This window comes from Neoarius graeffei, chromosome 13 (genome assembly GCF_027579695.1).
Source record: "Neoarius graeffei isolate fNeoGra1 chromosome 13, fNeoGra1.pri, whole genome shotgun sequence".
NCBI lineage: Eukaryota > Metazoa > Chordata > Actinopteri > Siluriformes > Ariidae > Neoarius > Neoarius graeffei.
This window is the reverse complement of record NC_083581.1, coordinates 72,596,339-72,615,305: the sequence shown is the minus strand read 5'-3', so window position 1 is coordinate 72,615,305 and position 18,967 is coordinate 72,596,339. Positions and strand designations below refer to the sequence as shown.

At 43.0% G+C, this 18,967-nt stretch overlaps 1 protein-coding gene across 5 annotated transcripts in view; it reads right to left on the bottom strand.

Annotated features, from left to right (window-relative positions):
* Nucleotides 1–17,221, bottom strand: part of zgc:153867 (uncharacterized protein LOC337226 homolog) — a 339,132-nt gene extending 321,911 nt beyond the window's left edge. Inside the window, exons 1-2 of one of the 5 annotated variants that reach the window (XM_060938497.1) lie at nt 17,045–17,221; nt 259–286 (exon numbers count right to left, since the gene is read on the bottom strand). In XM_060938497.1, coding sequence (XP_060794480.1) covers nt 259–286; nt 17,045–17,221 — 205 coding nt within the window. Of the gene's footprint in view, nt 1–4; nt 33–258; nt 287–707; nt 802–17,044 lie in introns of those variants that run through there. The other 4 variants (XM_060938498.1, XM_060938499.1, XM_060938501.1 and 1 more) reach the window with 4 other exon arrangements.
* Between the last annotated feature and the right edge of the window lie 1,746 nt (nt 17,222–18,967).

Genomic DNA, 18,967 nt, shown 5'->3' with positions numbered 1-18,967 from the left:
TCACCATGGATCTGCTCCAAGTTAAACTCAATCTGGAGGAGATTTGAGCAAGAAATGCAAGAGAGAAAAAGAGAGAAAGAAGAAAATAATACACAGCAGTAAGGAAAGATGGGAAGATTTGTTTGCTAGGCTAGGATGGGATGGAGTGGAGTGGAGTGAAGTGGAAGAAGCAGGTGATGGAGCTATGCTAGAGAAAAACAAAGATAAAAAGCTTTTTAAAGGATATGTCAGAAAGGAAAAAAAATAAAAAACACTCACCAAGAATTTGGTCTTCTGTGAACTCACTCTGTTTAAAGATAAAGGTTAGGAGCTGAGGTAAACAGATAATCCAATAAAGAGGGGGAAGGGCTTTGGAATTCAGGTTAGCTAACAAGCTAACGCGCGCGAGACTAACATTTAGTGTTGACTAGCCATGAGTAAAAAATAATAATAATAAAAATTAAAAAATTACCCATATATGAAAATGAAGCTAGTTACAAAGAAACACTTTTATATTTTTTTAAAATTAATATTAAACCCAAAATATTTACGCATAGTACAATAATAATATACAACTTTATTATTTTAAAAATAGTTAGCTAACTAGCTAGCAATGAAATCCACAGAAAGCTACTATTATTTATATATCCCTTGTCTTGCCGTGACTAGCTCGAGTGGAAGAACATTTAGCAAACTCCTTTAGCCACACACTGTGTGAGAAAACCTACCATAGCTGGAATGACGGAGGAGTGAAGTATAAACCGAGCTGCTGCGGGCGGAGTGAAGAAATGAAGCGCCTCTGCTGGCTTTTACCTCAAAGTCAAACGCGGAAGAGAAACGCTGCCAAAACAGATCTGTATATGCGACACGAACATTCATATAATACCAAAACTAAGGATAAGGTTAATGCGATGGGTTATAGATCTGGAAACGTGCGTTCTACGTCATCGCGTTGTACGCGCTTCCTATACGTCACTGTAGCGTACACACTGAACGCGTTAAAAAAAAAAAAATCTGGCCGCCATCTTACCACTCACATTGCGGAGCGGAGCGGAACGGAACGGTCATTTAGGCCAGGGGTTCTCAACCTTTTCTGCTTCGAAGCCCACCCCATTAAAAAAAAGGTCCCCAATTATTTTGGCTAATCTATTCTATTAAAATCTAATCATCTATTGGAAAGTGTATTAACAGAATGCAACATCACTCCTTGGTACAGATGGGAGCCCAGGAATAATCCATCCATCCATTATCTGTAGCCGGTTATCCTGTTCTACAGGGTCACAGGCAAGCTGGAGCCTATCCCAGCTGACTATTGCCCCTTTTCCACCAAAGCAGTTCCAGGGCTGGTTCGGGGCCAGTGCTTAGTTTGGAACCGGGTTTTCTGTTTCCACTGACAAAGAACTGGCTCTGGGGCCAGAAAAACCGGTTCCAGGCTAGCACCAACTCTCTGCTGGGCCAGAGGAAAGAACCGCTTACGTCAGCGGGGGGGCGGAGTTGTTAAGACCAACAACAATAACAAGACCGCGAAAGATCGCCATTTTTAAGGGATGAGAAGCAGCAGCTGTACAAACGCGAAGTCTCATCTCATCTCATTATCTCTAGCCGCTTTATCCTGTTCTACAGGGTCGCAGGCAAGCTCTCGCCTATCCCAGCTGACTACGGGCGAAAGGCGGGGTACAACCTGGACAAGTCGCCAGGTCATCACAGGGCTGACACATAGACACAGACAACCATTCACACTCACATTCACACCTATGCTCAATTTAGAGTCACCAGTTAACCTAACCTGCATGTCTTTGGACTGTGGGGGAAACCGGAGCACCCGGAGGAAACCCACGTGGACACGGGGAGAACATGCAAACTCCGCACAGAAAGGCCCTCGCCGGCCACGGGGCTCGAACCCGGACCTTCTTGCTGTAAGGCGACAGCGCTAACCACTACACCACCGTGCCGCCCAAATGCGAAGTCATCCATTATTATTATTATTGTTGTTGCTGCTGCTTCTTCCGCGTTGTTTTTGCTTTGATATTCGCGCCAAGGTTTATGTAAATGTAGCGCCGTAACTGACGTATACAGCGACGTAATGACGTATACAACGACGTAACTGACGTATACAGCGACGTAATGACGTGGCTCCACTTAGCACCGCGAGCTATGGAAAAGCAAACTGGTTCTCAGCTAGCTCGCAAGTTGAACGAGTTATGAACCAGCACCAGGACTGGCCTCGAACCAGCCCTGGAACTGATTTGGTGGAAAAGGGGTATATGTGCAAAAGACAGGGTACATCCTGGACAAGTCGCCAGGTCATCGCAGACAAACAACCATTCACACACCTTCAAGGTCAATTTAGAGCCACCAATTAGCCTAACTTGCATGTCTTTGGATTGCAGGGGAAACCAGAGCACCCGGAGGAAACCCACGCAAACTCCACACAGAAAGGCCCTCGTCGGCTACTGGGCTCGAACCCGGGACCTTCTTGCTGTGAGGCGACAGTGCTAACCACGACACCACCATGCCACCCCAGCCCAGGAATTAAATAAATGCAATAAAAACAAGCTGTTCTTAATTGGAGGTGTTGTTTTTAAAACTGTATGGATGTGCCGGAAGCCAACGTAAAACCACGCATGCAGGTCATTCTCTGTCAAAAGGGATTAATGATCCAAAAGTGGAGTCTGGTTGATTAACACAAGAACTTATTGCCATGTTTGTGCTCAGTAAACAAGCAAGTTATTAAAACCAAGAAGTCCACTCAAAAGAAATGGATATAGAAACCACTCAATGGGATTAGATCCTTAAGGCCCGGTCACACAGCGCTTTACGGCTTTATCACGGCCAAAACCCGTCAAAAAGTGCTCTCCCGTGAAGCAGACGATGTTGTTCGTGTTGATGTCAAAGTTAAGACGTGTTACAGTCGATATACAGATGTGACAGGACGCAGGGGAAAATCGGAACGGCGTCGGACGCGGTAAAAAGTTTTGGACTGCTCAAAACTTTAGACCGCGGACAACCACAGCCGGCACACGTGGTAAAGACGTGCAACACACGTGAAAAACACGTGATAATCAGTGTCCCGGCCGTTATTAAAACTTGAGGAGACGTGGTAAGACGCGAAAGTTTGGCGGTCTATCACGGGCAGAGCACAGTCATCGGACGGGTGTTACGCGTTGGTATCACAGGATATAGCGTGTGTTTAGCGGCTTATCACTGAGAAATGGATTTTTCCGCGTACATAGCACTGTCTAAGCCCGTTAAACGACGTCTCAAACAAGTTCTAAATTCAATTGATCACTGTCTAATCACTTCTGCATCACTTCTGATTTGCGGCATGTATAAATACCATAATTTTCTGAGACCTCGGCACTTGCAGTCTAGATGTCAAGGGGTGAACATGAACCCTCAACGCTGTGATGTCCTCATCTTAATGCTCCAGCACCAACAGAACCAACTGATACAGGCTCAACATATCCTTGCTGAGAGAAGAAGAAGAAGAAGGAGGAGGAGGAGGAGGGTGGTACGGAACATCTGGGTGCGTGGCTGGACTTGGTTAGCTGTGCTTAGGCAATGCTGCAGCAGTGAAACAGCCGCCGACGGCCATACCCCGTACAAAGCACGGCAAAGCCAAAATTGACCAAAAATTAGCACTTACGACCACGTCCACCAGATTTTTGTATCTTTTTGTACGTGATATAGACGCGGAGTGCTGTGTGACTGCCCCTTTAGACGCTAACAGAAAAGGCTTTTTCCTATAAAAGAAAAATTTACGAGCTAAATTTGACATTAGTAGAAGAAATTTTTATCTTATTGTAGCTGCAACTAAATACAAAGACAATAGTTATGCACACTATTAATTAACTTAATGTGAAGCTAATTAACAGATAATCAACAGATTTAAGTTTTTTTTTAATATTGTGTATATTTTTAGTCTTTTGTATTTGTAATTATTTGTATCTGTACACAACCCCACCAGCTCTGCTGATCAACTTATCGTGTTTAAATAAAGTTATTCATGATTTTCATTGACCTAAGCCTAAGCACAAGTGACAATGTAGAAAATCTACAGTGGTGATTGAAAGTTTGTGAACCCTTTCGAATTTTCTATATTTCTGCATAAATATGACCGAAAACAACATCAGATTTTCACACAAGTCCTAAAAGTAGATAAAGAGAACCCAGTTAAACAAATGAGACAAAAATATTATACTTGGTCATTTATTTATTGAGGGAAATGATCCAATATTACATATCTGTGAGTGGCAAAAGTATGTGAACCTTTGCTTTCAGTATCTGGTGTGACCCCCTTGTGCAGCAATAACTGCAACTAAACGTTTGTGGTAACTGTTGATCAGTCCTGCACACCGGCTTGGAGGAATTTTAGCCCGTTCCTCCGTACAGAACAGCTTCAACTCTGGGATGTTGGTGGGTTTCCTCACATGAACTGCTCGCTTCAGGTCCTTCCACAACATTTCCATTGGATTAAGGTCAGGACTTTGACTTGGCCATTCCAAAACATTAACTTTATTCTTCTTTAACCATTCTTTGGTAGAACGACTTGTGTGCTTAGGGTCGTTGTCTTGCTGCATGACCCACCTTCTCTTGAGATTCAGTTCATGGACAGATGTCCTGACATTTTCCTTTAGAATTCGCTGGTATAATTCAGAATTCATTGTTCCATCAATGATGGCAAGCCGTCCTGGCCCAGATGCAGCAAAATGGGCCCAAACCATGATACTACCACCACCATGTTTCACAGATGGGATAAGGTTCTTATGCTGGAATGCAGTGTTTTCCTTTCTCCAAATATAATGCTTCTCATTTAAACCAAAAAGTTCTATTTTGGTCCCATCTGTCCACAAAACATTTTTCCAATAGCCTTCTGGCTTGTCCACATGATCTTTAGCAAACTGCAGACGAGCAGCAATGTTCTTTTTGGAGAGCAGTGGCTTTCTCCTTGCAACCCTGCCATGCACACCACTGTTGTTCAGTGTTCTCCCGATGGTGGACTCATGAACATTAGCCAATGTGAGAGAGGCCTTCAGTTGCTTAGAAGTTACCCTGGGGTCCTTTGTGACCTCGCCGACTATTACACGCCTTGCTCTTGGAGTGATCTTTGTTGGTCGACCACTCCTGGGGAGGGAAACAATGGTCTTGAATTTCCTCCATTTGTACACAATCTGTCTGACTGTGGATTGGTGGAGTCCAAACTCTTTAGAGATGGTTTTGTAACCTTTTCCAGCCTGATGAGCATCAACAATGCTTTTTCTGAGGTCCTCAGAAATCTCCTTGGTCGTGCCATGATACACTTTCACAAACGTGTTGTGAAGATCAGACTTTGATAGATCCCTGTTCTTTAAATAAAACAGGGTGCCCACTCACACCTGATTGTCATCCCATTGATTGAAAACACCTGACTCTAATTTCACCTTCAAATGAACTGCTAATCCTAGAGGTTCACGAACTTTTTACACTCACAGATATGTAATATTGGATCATTTTCCTCAATACATAAATGACAGAGTATAATATTTTTGTCGCATTTGTTTAACTGGGTTCTCTTTATCTACTTTTAGGACTTGTGTGAAAATCTGATGATGTTTTAGGTCATATTTATGCAGAAATATAGAAAATTCTAAAGAGTTCACAAACTTTCAAGCACCACTGTACATGTCACACCCACTTGCACAAATTGACAAAATGGGCATGACTGTCTGTTTAACTATATAATTTTAGTTTAAATGGAGTGCGAATATATTGATAAGTCCTCTTAAATCAGGGTTGGTCATATTTCCTGGTCAACAGCTTATTTCCTGGATGGCGTCTGATATATGATTTCCTGTACAAAGAAAAAGTGAAATAATCTCTGTAAAAATAATTATAGTAGTAAGAGCTGTTCAAAAACTATGATCAGAGACTGGACTGGAAAAGGAAAAAAAAACAATAACAGTGAAGGGGAGCGCTATAAAGATACGTAAGGAAAGCGGATAAAGTTGAGAAAATAAGAGGAGGAGGTAATGAAAGGGAAAAAAGTCAGGAAATACTTTTCTTGGGGCAAATTTGATGGGGTACGACGGTTTAACACATAAACCAAATATATGCGATGTGAATGGTAAGATGTGGCCAGATGGCTTTACTCTTCTCTCCAGCAGGGCAATAATTCCCTGACTTTTCTTTGTGATTTCACTTCCAGTAAAACAGCTGGTGGTCTAGCAAACCAAAAGGGCTGCCGTAGTGCAAACAACTAGTGATACCTTATCAGAGTATGCTCATAATCTAGAAGCCACTGCTAGCTTTAGATATATCCAGAAGATTACTATGTGCAATGGAATCGACCCCTACAGTCTGGGAAAGAAGGATTTGTCATACGATCTCGAAAACTACCCTTCAGTCGAGTTCCCCGACATCTCGAACTATCTGGTGTTGCAGACGTCCTTCTACACCGCAAAACAGATGAAAGCGTGGAACAGTATGGAGGCTTACGACTGTTTTGTATGTGGCTGGGTAAAGGACCTCGTTATCAAGTCACTGCCGAATGAATCCTGGATTGTTTTTGCCCGTGTAAGTATGTTTTTTTTAAGCTTTTCGTTTGCGTCTTTACAACGAAGCGCTGCAAGTTGAAATGTAAACAAACAACAGTTGGCTTGATTCTCACTTGTGTTGGCTCTTATCTCTCAGCTAAATCATTCACAAAGATCATCAGAAACCCCTTTAAAGACCTGGATCTTAGTTAAACAAGACGGAGAAGTGATCACGGCGCATTGTAACTGTACGGCTGGGGAAGAATTTTGTCGCGACCTTCATGCATATGGACTTTGTGAGGAGTAACAAAGAAACTTTGGGGACTTTAGCGCATCGTGGCTAAAAAAGTACCGTAAAATAATGACACATAGCAAGAAAAGTACTTGGAAAACACTAAGGACGTAGCTGAGAGGGAAATACAAACCTTTCACCAAGCGATCACTGCAAACTCGAGCATGCTTCGACTCGGCTCCCTTCGATTTCAGTGAGAGGTTCGAAAGCCACCTTTCTCCACGTCTTTTTGTGAAATCCTGTGTTCGTTCACCCTTTTTTATTAGTTCACGGGGAACCCTGAAGAAACTTTTATCAGTTTCACGGTTTGATCGATTCGAACAACCTAAAACAATGCAAGCGTAAGGCATTTTTCATGCGAGCAATGCACCTTCTCCGTACAAACGCTTTGTCAACTGAGCTTTGGTAGACCACCAGCTAAGGTTCTGAATAACTAATGAGGTGGATGTGACGCCATGTGAAATCCAGCAATACACGCGATGTGAGTGGCAAGATGGTGGCCAGATGGCTTCACTCCTCTCTACATCAGGGAATAGGCTATGAGCTCTCCAGATTTTATATAGAGCTCAGTGAGCATACACAATATACAATACTACAAGCTTCAGACATTTATTGTGAGACACTTGTTTGTACCAAGGTATCCTGATTTCCATGTAACTTTGAAAAATGTTATTGTGTACTGTAATTGTAAAATAGATAGATAGATAGATAGATAGATAGATAGATAGATAGATAGATAGATAGATAGATAGATAGATGCTGAGCATAGCTGTCAGTCAAACACAAGTTAGCCAATGGGAATGCATTCCTGGACAGCCCACCCACACGTGAAGTTTGTGCCAAAACTGCAAGCAAAAAGTCAGGGAGCGCAAACGAGAAAGCTGGAATCGCAACCAAAATAAATTACGTCAAGCAAAACTGAGAAAGACGCGGAACAAAAATAAAAGGTTTCTGAAGAGTAATAGACTGATATTTTGCACGATTACACGGATAATTTGTTTGCCAGTCTAAAAAAATTGACTTTTTTTTTCTTTTTTTGTATTTTGATTTGTCATTTTTGTTTGATATTTCAAAAGTATTGTATGAACATTTTGGCACAAAATTGATTCCATACACAACCAGACGTACGATTTTTTGGCTGTGTGATTTTTGGCATTTCCCAAATCGCTGCATTTTTTTTTGTTCGTGGAGAAAGACGCACGTTGGCCGTAAGTTTGTCTTGCAACCTGAAAAAAACGTAAGCGCCCGTAGAGTTTGTTTGACATGACAAAGAACCTCTGCAGCCAGTCTGTGGCCAGTCTATTGCTCGAAAATCAGCACGTCACACACGCGCCCTCCGTGCGTTTCTTGCATTTTTTGCACGTAGACCGGCCATAGGAGCACGTACGGCCGGTTGTGACCGAGGCATTACTCAAGGGCACTTCAGCCATGATACAGAGGGAGGGGAAAGTGCTGTTCATTCACTCAACTCCTCTCACATTTTTCCTGTTAGTCCCAGGAATTGAACTGGCAACCCTTTGGGCCCAAGGCTGCTTCTCTCACCTTCAGGCCATGGCTGCCCCCATTACTTTACCTTCTATGAACATGCTATGAAGACCAAACTATACAGTCATGTTCTGTCTAAAATCTAAGATGCCCAAACTTGTTCCAGCATGACAATACAACTATGCACAAAAGCAAGCTCCATGAAGACATGGTTTACCAAGCTTGACGTGGAAGAATTTGAGTGCCCCAATCCCTGAACTCTCTCATCTCATCTCCTGTAGCTGCTTTATCCTGTTCTAAAGGGTCGCAGGCAAGCTGGAGCCTATCCCAGCTGACTACGGGCGAAAGGCGGGGTACACCCTGGACAAGTCGCCAGGTCATCACAGGGCTGACACATAGACATAGACAACCATTCACACCTACGGTCAATTTAGAGTCACCAGTTAACCTAACCTGCATGTCTTTGGACTGTGGGGGAAACCCACGCGGACACAGGGAGAACATGCAAACTCCGCACAGAAAGGCCCTCGCCGGCCATGGGGCTCGAACCCAGGACCTTCTTGCTGTGAGGCGACAGCGCTAACCACTACACCACCGTGCCGCCCCAAACACCTTATGGATGAATTGGAATGTGACAGCACCCCAAACCTCCTGACCCAACATCAGCGCCTGACCTCAATCAAGCTCTCAATAAAGCCTTCTCAGAAGAGTGGAGGTCATTATAACAGAAAAAAGTGGACCAACTCCATGCCCATGATTTTGGAATTGGTGTGATACTCACGTACTTTTGGCCATGTGGTGTATTACATTTTAAAGTTGTATTAAATTTAACACAGGAAATTTTGATGTTTGAGTTTTAAAGCTACATTCATGTCACTTACCAGTGTGAAGGATACATAGATTGTACAGCAATTGTACAGTTTTTTAATCAAATATACCATACACTGAGAGGCTCCGGTTGAAATTATGGATTCTCTGAGGTGACTGGCATAGTACTATTTTGTGATGGGTGCAGGCCCGAAGAAAATAGGACTATGCCAGTCACTGAAGAGAATCCATAATTACCAGAGCCTCTCAGTGCATGGTGTATTTGATTTATATCCCTCATCAAAGTGTTAACTTGTAACTTTGGTCTATGAAATTGAACTTTGGCATAAACTTACTGGAGGCAGCCATGTTTGTTGTTTATGTCAGTGCGACCTTCAACCTGTGCACGTTCAATGTACCATGTGATTGCTGGATTTCACGTGACGTCACATCCGCTTCATTAGTTATTCAGAACTTTCGCTGGTGGTCTACCAAAGCTCAGTTGACAAAGCGTTTGTATGGAGAAAGTGCATTGCTTGCATGAAAAATGCCTTACGCTTGCGTTGTTTTACAACCCCGATTCCAAAAAAGTTGGGACAAAGTACATATTGTAAATAAAAACGGAATGCAGTGATGTGGAAGTTTCAAAATTCCATATTTTATTCAGAATAGAACATAGATGACATATCAAATGTTTAAACTGAGAAAATGTATCATTTAAAGAGAAAAATTAGGTGATTTTAAATTTCATGACAACAACACATCTCAAAAAAGTTGGGACAAGGCCATGTTTCCCACTGTGAGACATCCCCTTTTCTCTTTACAACAGTCTGTAAACGTCTGGGGACTGAGGAGACAAGTTGCTCAAGTTTAGGGATAGGAATGTTAACCCATTCTTGTCTAATGTAGGATTCTAGTTGCTCAACTGTCTTAGGTCTTTTTTGTCGTATCTTCCGTTTTATGATGCGCCAAATGTTTTCTGTGGGTGAAAGATCTGGACTGCAGGCTGGCCAGTTCAGTACCCGGACCCTTCTTCTACGCAGCCATGATGCTGTAATTGATGCAGTATGTGGTTTGGCATTGTAATGTTGGAAAATGCAAGGTCTTCCCTGAAAGAGACGTCGTCTGGATGGGAGCATATGTTGCTCTAGAACCTGGATATACCTTTCAGCATTGATGGTGTCTTTCCAGATGTGTAAGTTGCCCATGCCACACGCACTAATGCAACCCCATACCATCAGAGATGCAGGCTTCTGAACTGAGCGCTGATAACAACTCGGGTCGTCCTTCTCCTCTTTAGTCCGAATGACACGGCGTCCCTGATTTCCAAAAAGAACTTCAAATTTTGATTCGTCTGACCACAGAACAGTTTTCCACTTTGCCACAGTCCATTTTAAATGAGCCTTGGCCCAGAGAAGACGTCTGCGCTTCTGGATCATGTTTAGATACGGCTTCTTCTTTGAACTATAGAGTTTTAGCTGGCAACGGCGGATGGCACAGTGAATTGTGTTCACAGATAATGTTCTCTGGAAATATTCCTGAGCCCATTTTGTGATTTCCAATACAGAAGCATGCCTGTATGTGATGCAGTGCCGTCTAAGGGCCCGAAGATCACGGGCACCCAGTATGGTTTTCCGGCCTTGACCCTTACGCACAGAGATTCTTCCAGATTCTCTGACTCTTTTGATGATATTATGCACTGTAGATGATGATATGTTCAAACTCTTTGCAATTTTACACTGTCGAACTCCTTTCTGATATTGCTCCACTATTTGTCGGCGCAGAATTAGGGGGATTGGTGATCCTCTTCCCATCTTTACTTCTGAGAGCCGCTGCCACTCCAAGATGCTCTTTTTATACCCAGTCATGTTAATGACCTATTGCCAATTGACCTAATGAGTTGCAATTTGGTCCTCCAGCTGTTCCTTTTTTGTACCTTTAACTTTTCCAGCCTCTTATTGCCCCTGTCCCAACTTTTTTGAGATGTGTTGCTGTCATGAAATTTCAAATGAGCCAATATTTGGCATGAAATTTCAAAATGTCTCACTTTTGACATTTGATATGTTGTCTATGTTCTATTGTGAATACAGATTTGTAAGTTTTTTGTAAATGAATAGAGATTTGTAAATTATTGCATTCCGTTTTTATTTACAATTTGTACTTTGTCACAACTTTTTTGGAATCGGGGTTGTAGGTTTTTCGAATCGATCAAACCATGAAAAAGATAAAAGTTTCTTCAGGGTTCCCCGTGAACTAATAAAAAGGGTGAACGAACACAGGATTTCACAAAAAGACGGGGAGAAAGGTGGCTTTTGAACCTCTCGCTGAAATCGAAGGGAGCCGAGTCGAAGCGTGCTCGAGTTCGCAGTGATCACTCGGTGAAAGGTTTGTATCTCCCTCTCAGCTACGTCCTTAGTGTTTTCCAAGTACTTTTCTTGCTATGTGTTGCTATTTTACAGTACTTTTTTTCGTCATGAAGCGCTAAAGTCCCCAGCTGTTTCTTTGTTTACTCCTCACAAAGCATGAAGGTCGCGACAAAATTCTTCCCCAGCCATACAGTGCCATGATCACTTCTCCATCTTGTTTAACTAAGATCCAGGTCTTTAAAGGGGTTTCTGATGATCTTTGTGAATGATTTAGCTGAGAGATAAGAGCCAACACACGTGAAAATCAAGCCAACTGTTGTTTGTTTACACTTCAACTTGCAGTGCTTCGTTGTAAAGACATGAACGAAAAGCTTAAAAAAAACATACATACACGGGCAAAAACAATCCAGGATTCATTCGGCAGCGACTTGATAGCGAGGTCCTTTACCCAGCCACATACAAAAAAGTTGTAAGCCTCCATACTGTTCCACGCTTTCATCTGTTTTGCGGTGTAGAAGGACGTCTGCAACACCAGATAGTTCGAGATGTCGGGGAACTCGACTGAAGGGTAGTTTTCGAGATCTTATGACAAATCCTTCTTTCCCAGACTGTAGGGGTCGATTCCATTGCACATAGCAATCTTCTGAATATATCTAAAATGAGCAGTGGCTTCTAGATTACGAGCATACTCTGATAAGTTATCGCTAGTTGTTTGCACTACGGCAGCCGTTTAGACCACCAGCTATTTCACTTCTGGTAAAACCGCTAAGAAAAGTCATGTGACTGAAACCCAGCAATTGCCTGCCTTGCTAGGCATGATCATGATACGTAGATCTAGACACAGAAATGCTCGCAGAACCACAGCTGTGACTCGAGTCAGCCACATAGTTTGAAATTGTGATGTCAGTTCATGGTATAACCAGGATATACCATGACTGACTCACACCATATCTATTTTTTAAATTTGTGACATCACAAGATACATTGCGGGGCGGCACGGTGGTGTAGTGGTTAGCGCTGTCGCCTCACAGCAAGAAGGTCCGGGTTCGAGCCCCGTGGTCGGCGAGGGCCTTTCTGTGCAGAGTTTGCATGTTCTCCCCATGTCCGTGTGGGTTTCCTCCGGGTGCTCCGGTTTCCCCCACAGTCCAAAGACATGCAGGTTAGGTTAACTGGTGACTCTAAATTGACTGTAGGTGTGAATGTGAGTGTGAATGGTTGTCTATGTGTCAGCCCTGTGATGACCTGGCGACTTGTCCAGGGTGTGCCCCGCCTTTCGCCCGTAGTCAGCTGGGATAGGCTCCAGCTTGCCTGTGACCCTGTAGAGATAATGAGATGAGATGAGAAGATACATTGCTTAAAGCGACACAGGTCGATGTGCTGGTTCAGGAATCATTTAATCCACTCCCCTTTCTGAATTGTTTGAGCTGATACCCATCCCCATAGCTGGTATGCATACACGTCCTAACCACGTGTTAGTCTGTTTACAAACCACTCGCTCAGCAGCCAATTCGGAAAAGTCACATGAGGTCATGAGCGGGTCAGAGGTCACGACCACTGAGCCACAGCAAACATGGCGGATCGCCCAGATCAAATGAAGACTCCTAAATCGAGACAAAAAAACCCCGATGATTTTTAGGAAGTATCTGACATTGTCAGAGACAAAAACGAGAGGTCAGAAAAGAGAGGGGAAAAACATGGCAGACAAGCCGGGTAAATATTGCTGGCTTTCGAGCGCTCGCTTCTGTGTCAGAGGCCGCCAGTTCCACCATGTTTGTTGCGACCTTGCTCATTATAATATTATAATGAGGATAAACTTTGGCGGTTTCCATACCCAAGTGTAAACATCAGCGCTCTGTGTTTTTCCAGCTTATTCTCCTTCACAGGCACGAGGCAGCAGGCAATACAGTGTCTCATTCAAGTACCGAGGGTTTATTCTAGCTCCACAGGGTACTATTCATCTTTTTAATACATTGACCTGTGTCACATTAATCAATGTTGGAACTATTTTACAGTGTCTTGCAAAAGTATTCATCCCCCTTGGTGTTTGTCCTGTTTTGTTGCATTACAAGCTGGAATTAAAATGGATTTTTGGAGGGTTAGCACCATTTGATTTACACAACATGCCGACCACTTTAAGAGTGCAAATTGTTTTATTGTGACACAAACAATAATTATGATGAAAAAAAAGAAGAAATTTGGAGTGTTCATAGGTATTCATAAAAAAAGTCAATACTTTGTAGAGCCATCTTTTGCTGCAATTACAGCTGCAAGTCTCTCTATTAGCTTAGCACATCTAGCCACTGGGATTTTTGCCCATTCCTCAAGGCAAAACTGCTCCGACTCCTTCAAGTTAGATGGGTTGCGTTGGTGGACAACAATCTTCAAGTTATGCCACAGATTCTCAATTGGATTGAGGTCTGGGTTTTGACTAAGCCATTCCAAGACATTTAAATATTTCCCTTTAAACCACTCCAGTGTAGCTTTAGCAGTATGTTTAGGGTCATTGTCCTGCTGGAACATGAACCTTTATCCCATCTCAAACCTCTGGCTGACTCAAACAGGTTTTCTTCCAGAATTGCCCTGTATTTAGTGCCATCCATCTTTCCTTCAGTCCTGACCAGCTTTCCTGTCCCTGCAGATGAAAAACATCCCCACAGCATGATGCTGCCACCACCATGCTTCACTGTAGGAATGGTGTTCTCAGGGTTTGTGCCACACATAACATTTCCCATGATGGCCCAAAAGTTCAATTTTAGTCTCATTTGACCAGAGAATCTTCTTCCATGTGTTTGGGGAGTCTGCCACATGCTGCTGGGCAAACTCCAAATGTGTTTTCTTAAGCAGTGGCTTTTTTCTGGCCACTCTTCCATAAAGCCCCACTCTGTGGAGTGTACAGTTTAAAGTGGTCCTATGGACAGATACTCCCATCTCTGCTGTGGATCTTTGCAGCTCCTTCAGTGTTATCTTTGGTGTCTTTGTTGCATCTCTGATTAATGCCCTCCTTGCCCGGTCTGTGAGTTTTGATGGGCGGTCTTCTCTTGTCAGGTTTGTAGTGGTGCCATATTCTTTCCATCTTGCTATAATGGATTTAATGGTTCTCCGTGGGATATTCAAAGCTTGGGATATTTTTTATAACCCAACCCTGATCTATACCTCTCCACAACTTTGTCTCTGACCTGTTTGGAGTTTCCTTGGTTTTCATGTTGCTTGCTTAGTAGCATGCTTAGTTGGGTGTATCAGTGATGACAGAGAGAAGGAGTATAGGAGCCTGGTGAGGGACTTTGCTGTGTGGTGCAACAGGAACCATCTGCAGCTCAACACCTCGAAGACCAAAGAGCTGGTCATTGACTTTGGGAGGTCCAGACCAAGGTCACGACCAGTTCTGATCGAGGGAGTCGAGGTGGAGGCTGTGGATTCTTACAAGTACCTCGGGCTGTGGCTGGACAGCAAGCTGGACTAGACTTGCAACACCAATCACTTATACAGGAAGGGACAGAGCAGGCTATACTTCCTGAGGAGGCTGCGGTCCTTTAACATCTGCAGGAAACTCCTATGGATGTTCTATCAGTCTGTGGTCGCCAGTGTCCTGTTTTACACCGTGGTGTGCTGGGGGGGGCACATCCAAGAAGGACACATCCAGGCTGGACAAACTGATCAGGCGGGCCGGCTCTGTGATCGGCATGAAGCTGGACTCTCTGGTGACGGTGGCAGATGGTGGTCTATGGACAAACTATTGAACATCATGGATGATGCCAGTCACCCTCTGCACACCGTCATCAGCAACCAGAGGAGCCTGTTCAGTGACAGAATGCTCCTTCCCAAGTGCAGGACAAACAGACTCAAAAACTCCTTTGTCCCTCACGCCATCAGACTGTACAACTCCTCTCTGGGGGGGAGGAGGGGTAACAGGAGGACAGAGGACGGGAAGGAGCAGTAGCCTAGCCTAACAGTAAGCAATACCGGACAATGTGCAATATAAAGTGCAATATCTCTCCTACCGCTGCCCCCCCTTCTCGCCACCTTTTTTCCCCTCCTTCCTCCCCTCCCCCCTTCCTCTCTTCCCCATATCTTATTCTTTTTATATATTTGTATATGTAAATGCTTAATTTATTTTAATTTATCTAGAAGTTTTCTCTATTTCTTTTCTCTGTTTATCTGTAATGATGCTGCTGGAATCTTAATTTCCCTGAGGGAACCCTCCCAAAGGGATCAATAAAGTTTTATCTAATCTAGTCGTGTAGCAGAGACAGGGTCCTTCCAGAACAGGTTGATGTATACAGACATCATGTGACAGATCATGTGACACTTTGATTGCACACAGGTGGATCTTAATCAGCTAATGATGTGACTTATGAAGTGAATTGGTTGGACCAGCTCTTATTTAGGGGTTTCATATGAAAGGGTGTGAATACCTATGCACACTCCAAATTTCTGTTTTTTTTTCATCTTAATTATTCTTTGTGTCACAATAAAAAGACAGTTTTCATCTTTAAAGTGGTCGGCATGCTGTATCAATCAAATGGCACTAACCCCCCCCAAAAAAATCCACTTTAATTCCAGCTTGTAATGCGACAAAACAGGACAAACACCAAGGGGGATGAATACTTTTACAAGACACTGCATGTCACGTGAGCCATCCTTGGCCAATCCCTGCACAGGAATTTTTTTGATAAGGGATATAATACCCTTTATTCCGAGAGTGTATAGTATTTAAAGTCTGTCTGCTATATTTACTGAAATTCAAACCAATTCTACTCAGATCACAGGTGGTTTGCCTGAGATCAGAGGTCAGGAGTTACAGTCATCCTGGGCCAGAATTGAGCTCAGTTTGGTAATTCAGCTCACTAATTATTTACCAGATTTAACAAGTGTGTTATAACGGGGAAATCGTTAAAATGTGTTGGACTGTGGCTCTCCTGGACCAGAACTGTTGAGCGGTGCTTGAAATGTGGGAAAATGTATTACTGAAAGCAGATGAAAGCTCACTTGAGGATGGATGATGTACAGCATTTTTTTTAACGTGTCCATACTATTTTGCATGATAATGAAGATGAATACATAGGCCTATAGATCTTAAAGCTACCGTGAGATCAGATTAAAAGAATTCAGACCATTTTAAGAATATCATTTGATTACACTGTTAACAGTCAAGTCGTCAGAAATTCAATCTGAACGCAAGAATTTATGCCTATTACTTCCACTATAAGGCCATTTCATGCTGAAGCTGATAATATTTCAGGGAATATACCATGTATACCAGTGTCCTATTTCCAGATCTTGATATAGCACTCCTATTCTCTCTAGATATGGGGGCTGGGTTGACACAGATTTCTGTATGCCTTGGAGAAATGAATTAATAGAGCAAAATGCTCTGAAACATTTCTAAAAATGACTACATGGTGATTAACGCTGCCAGGCAACACTTATGATATACTCAAATGATTTCATGTCTTGTGGATATGTTTTTATTTTATAGTTATTGTTATAATAATCTCATATGGAGTTTAAATATATCAGACATTGTCATACATTGTAATATAATCCAAGTTAAAAACTACGAAAATGCTGGATTTGAGTCTGAAGGTTGCAGGATCATTACTTACCTCAAGCGTACTGGGATCAAATGGGGAGTCAGAGGGGCGCAATAGACGAGGCTTCAACTCTGGTACCGGCTTCGGGGGTGCAGGTGTCGAGGCAGAACAAGGGAAAGGAGGTCCAAGTCTTGGTAACGTTCCACCTGATGGAGACTTCTTTATCGATGGTTCTCTTTTTGGTGCCATTTTTGAAAAAAAAAAAGAAATATTTATGTGGACCTCCTTCTTGTGATCTTTTACTGAGGTTTTGTACAGGGATGAGAGATAGCAAGAGAGAATCTGTGTCAGATACACTGCATCCTCAGAGCGAGAGAGAGAGAGAGAGAGAGAGAGATCAGTGATAAAGAGGGCACTGTGTGTGAAAAGTGTAGGAGTGTGTGAGGAGAGGAAAGGAGAGGAGAGAGAGTGTGTAGGTGTGTTCATGACTCGCTTGTTTTCATGTATAAGTCACATCATGTCCATGTTTAGGTGTCTGTCTGTACGAGTGAGTTGGAGACTGAACAGTCCTGAGCCAGAGATATTCATAACTTGTCTATTTTTTGCACCATTGCATTTTTAGAGTAATAGGTGCTTCTTTTATGTGCTATGCTTCCATTCTAAGGTGATTGGTATCACTAAAACAGATAGCAAGGCATCACAGTCGTCTGTAATAATAGTGTATGCTTCAATGAGACCGTCAATGACGGCGTAGCTCACTCCGGCCCCGACTAGTCCAGAAGGAACGATCTAAAGTGGGCCACCTTGTGCAATAAATGTTGCAAGCTATATACAGTATATACAAGCTATATATAGAAGTGATATCCACCCTAGGAATACCGACCTATTTGCCAGAAAGAATCCAAAACGGCGAGGAATTGACTGAGAAGAAGGGATTTTTGTTGAACTGCTCACTCGTTAAGGCTTAATTAGTCCATGACTTCATTAATAATTGTAATTAAGCAAATCTGGGTAGAAGTTATATGCACCCTAGGTACGCCTACCTTCATGCCAGAAAGAATCAAAATCAGTGAAGAATTGAGGGAGAGGAAGCGATTTGGGTGGAAACTGCTTGTTAGGGATTGATTACTCCATATCTTCATTATTAATTGCAATTATGCAAATTTGGGTCGAAGCTATAGGCGCCCCAGGCAGACCGACCTTCCTGCCAAAAAGACTAAAAATCAGTGAAGAACTGAGAGAGAAGAAGTGATTTTCCTGAAATGTGGATGTTGCCGGATGGACGCCGGATAGACAACACGAGTTCAAGTTCAAGCACTTTATTGTCATTGTTAAGGAACAATGAAATTTCTTTTGTGCTGGTCCCAAAGGTGCAACAAGTTAAGGTGCAAAATATTAAGACAAAAGAAAAACTTATTTATTAAATACCTGAGAGCTAAAGGCGGCACCGTGGTGTAGTGGTTAGTGCTGTCGCCTCACAGCAAGAAGGTCCGGGTTCGAGCCCCGTGGCCGGCGAGGGCCTTTCTGTGTGGAGTTTGCATGTTCTCCCCGTGTCCGCGTGGGTTTCCTCCGGGTGCTCCGGTTTCCCCCACAGTCCAAAGACATGCAGGTTAGGTTAACTGGTGACTCTAAATTGACCGTAGGTGTGAATGTGAGTGTGAATGGTTGTCTGTGTCTATGTGTCAGCCCTGTGATGACCTGGCGACTTGTCCAGGGTGTACCCCGCCTTTCGCCCGTAGTCAGCTGGGATAGGCTCCAGCTTGCCTGCGACCCTGTAGAAGGATAAAGCGGCTAGAGATAATGAATGAATGAATGAATGAATGAGATCTGAGAGCTAAGAAAGGTGGTAAATAAATCAATATAACATGAACATAAATACACTTAACTGTTAGGACTAGGACTGTTTTGGCCTCTAGAGGCCGCTGTTATTTCCTTTTCATGTCGTGTTTATTTTGGCCTCTAGAGGCCGCCACTGTTCCTGTGTTTTGTGTTTGT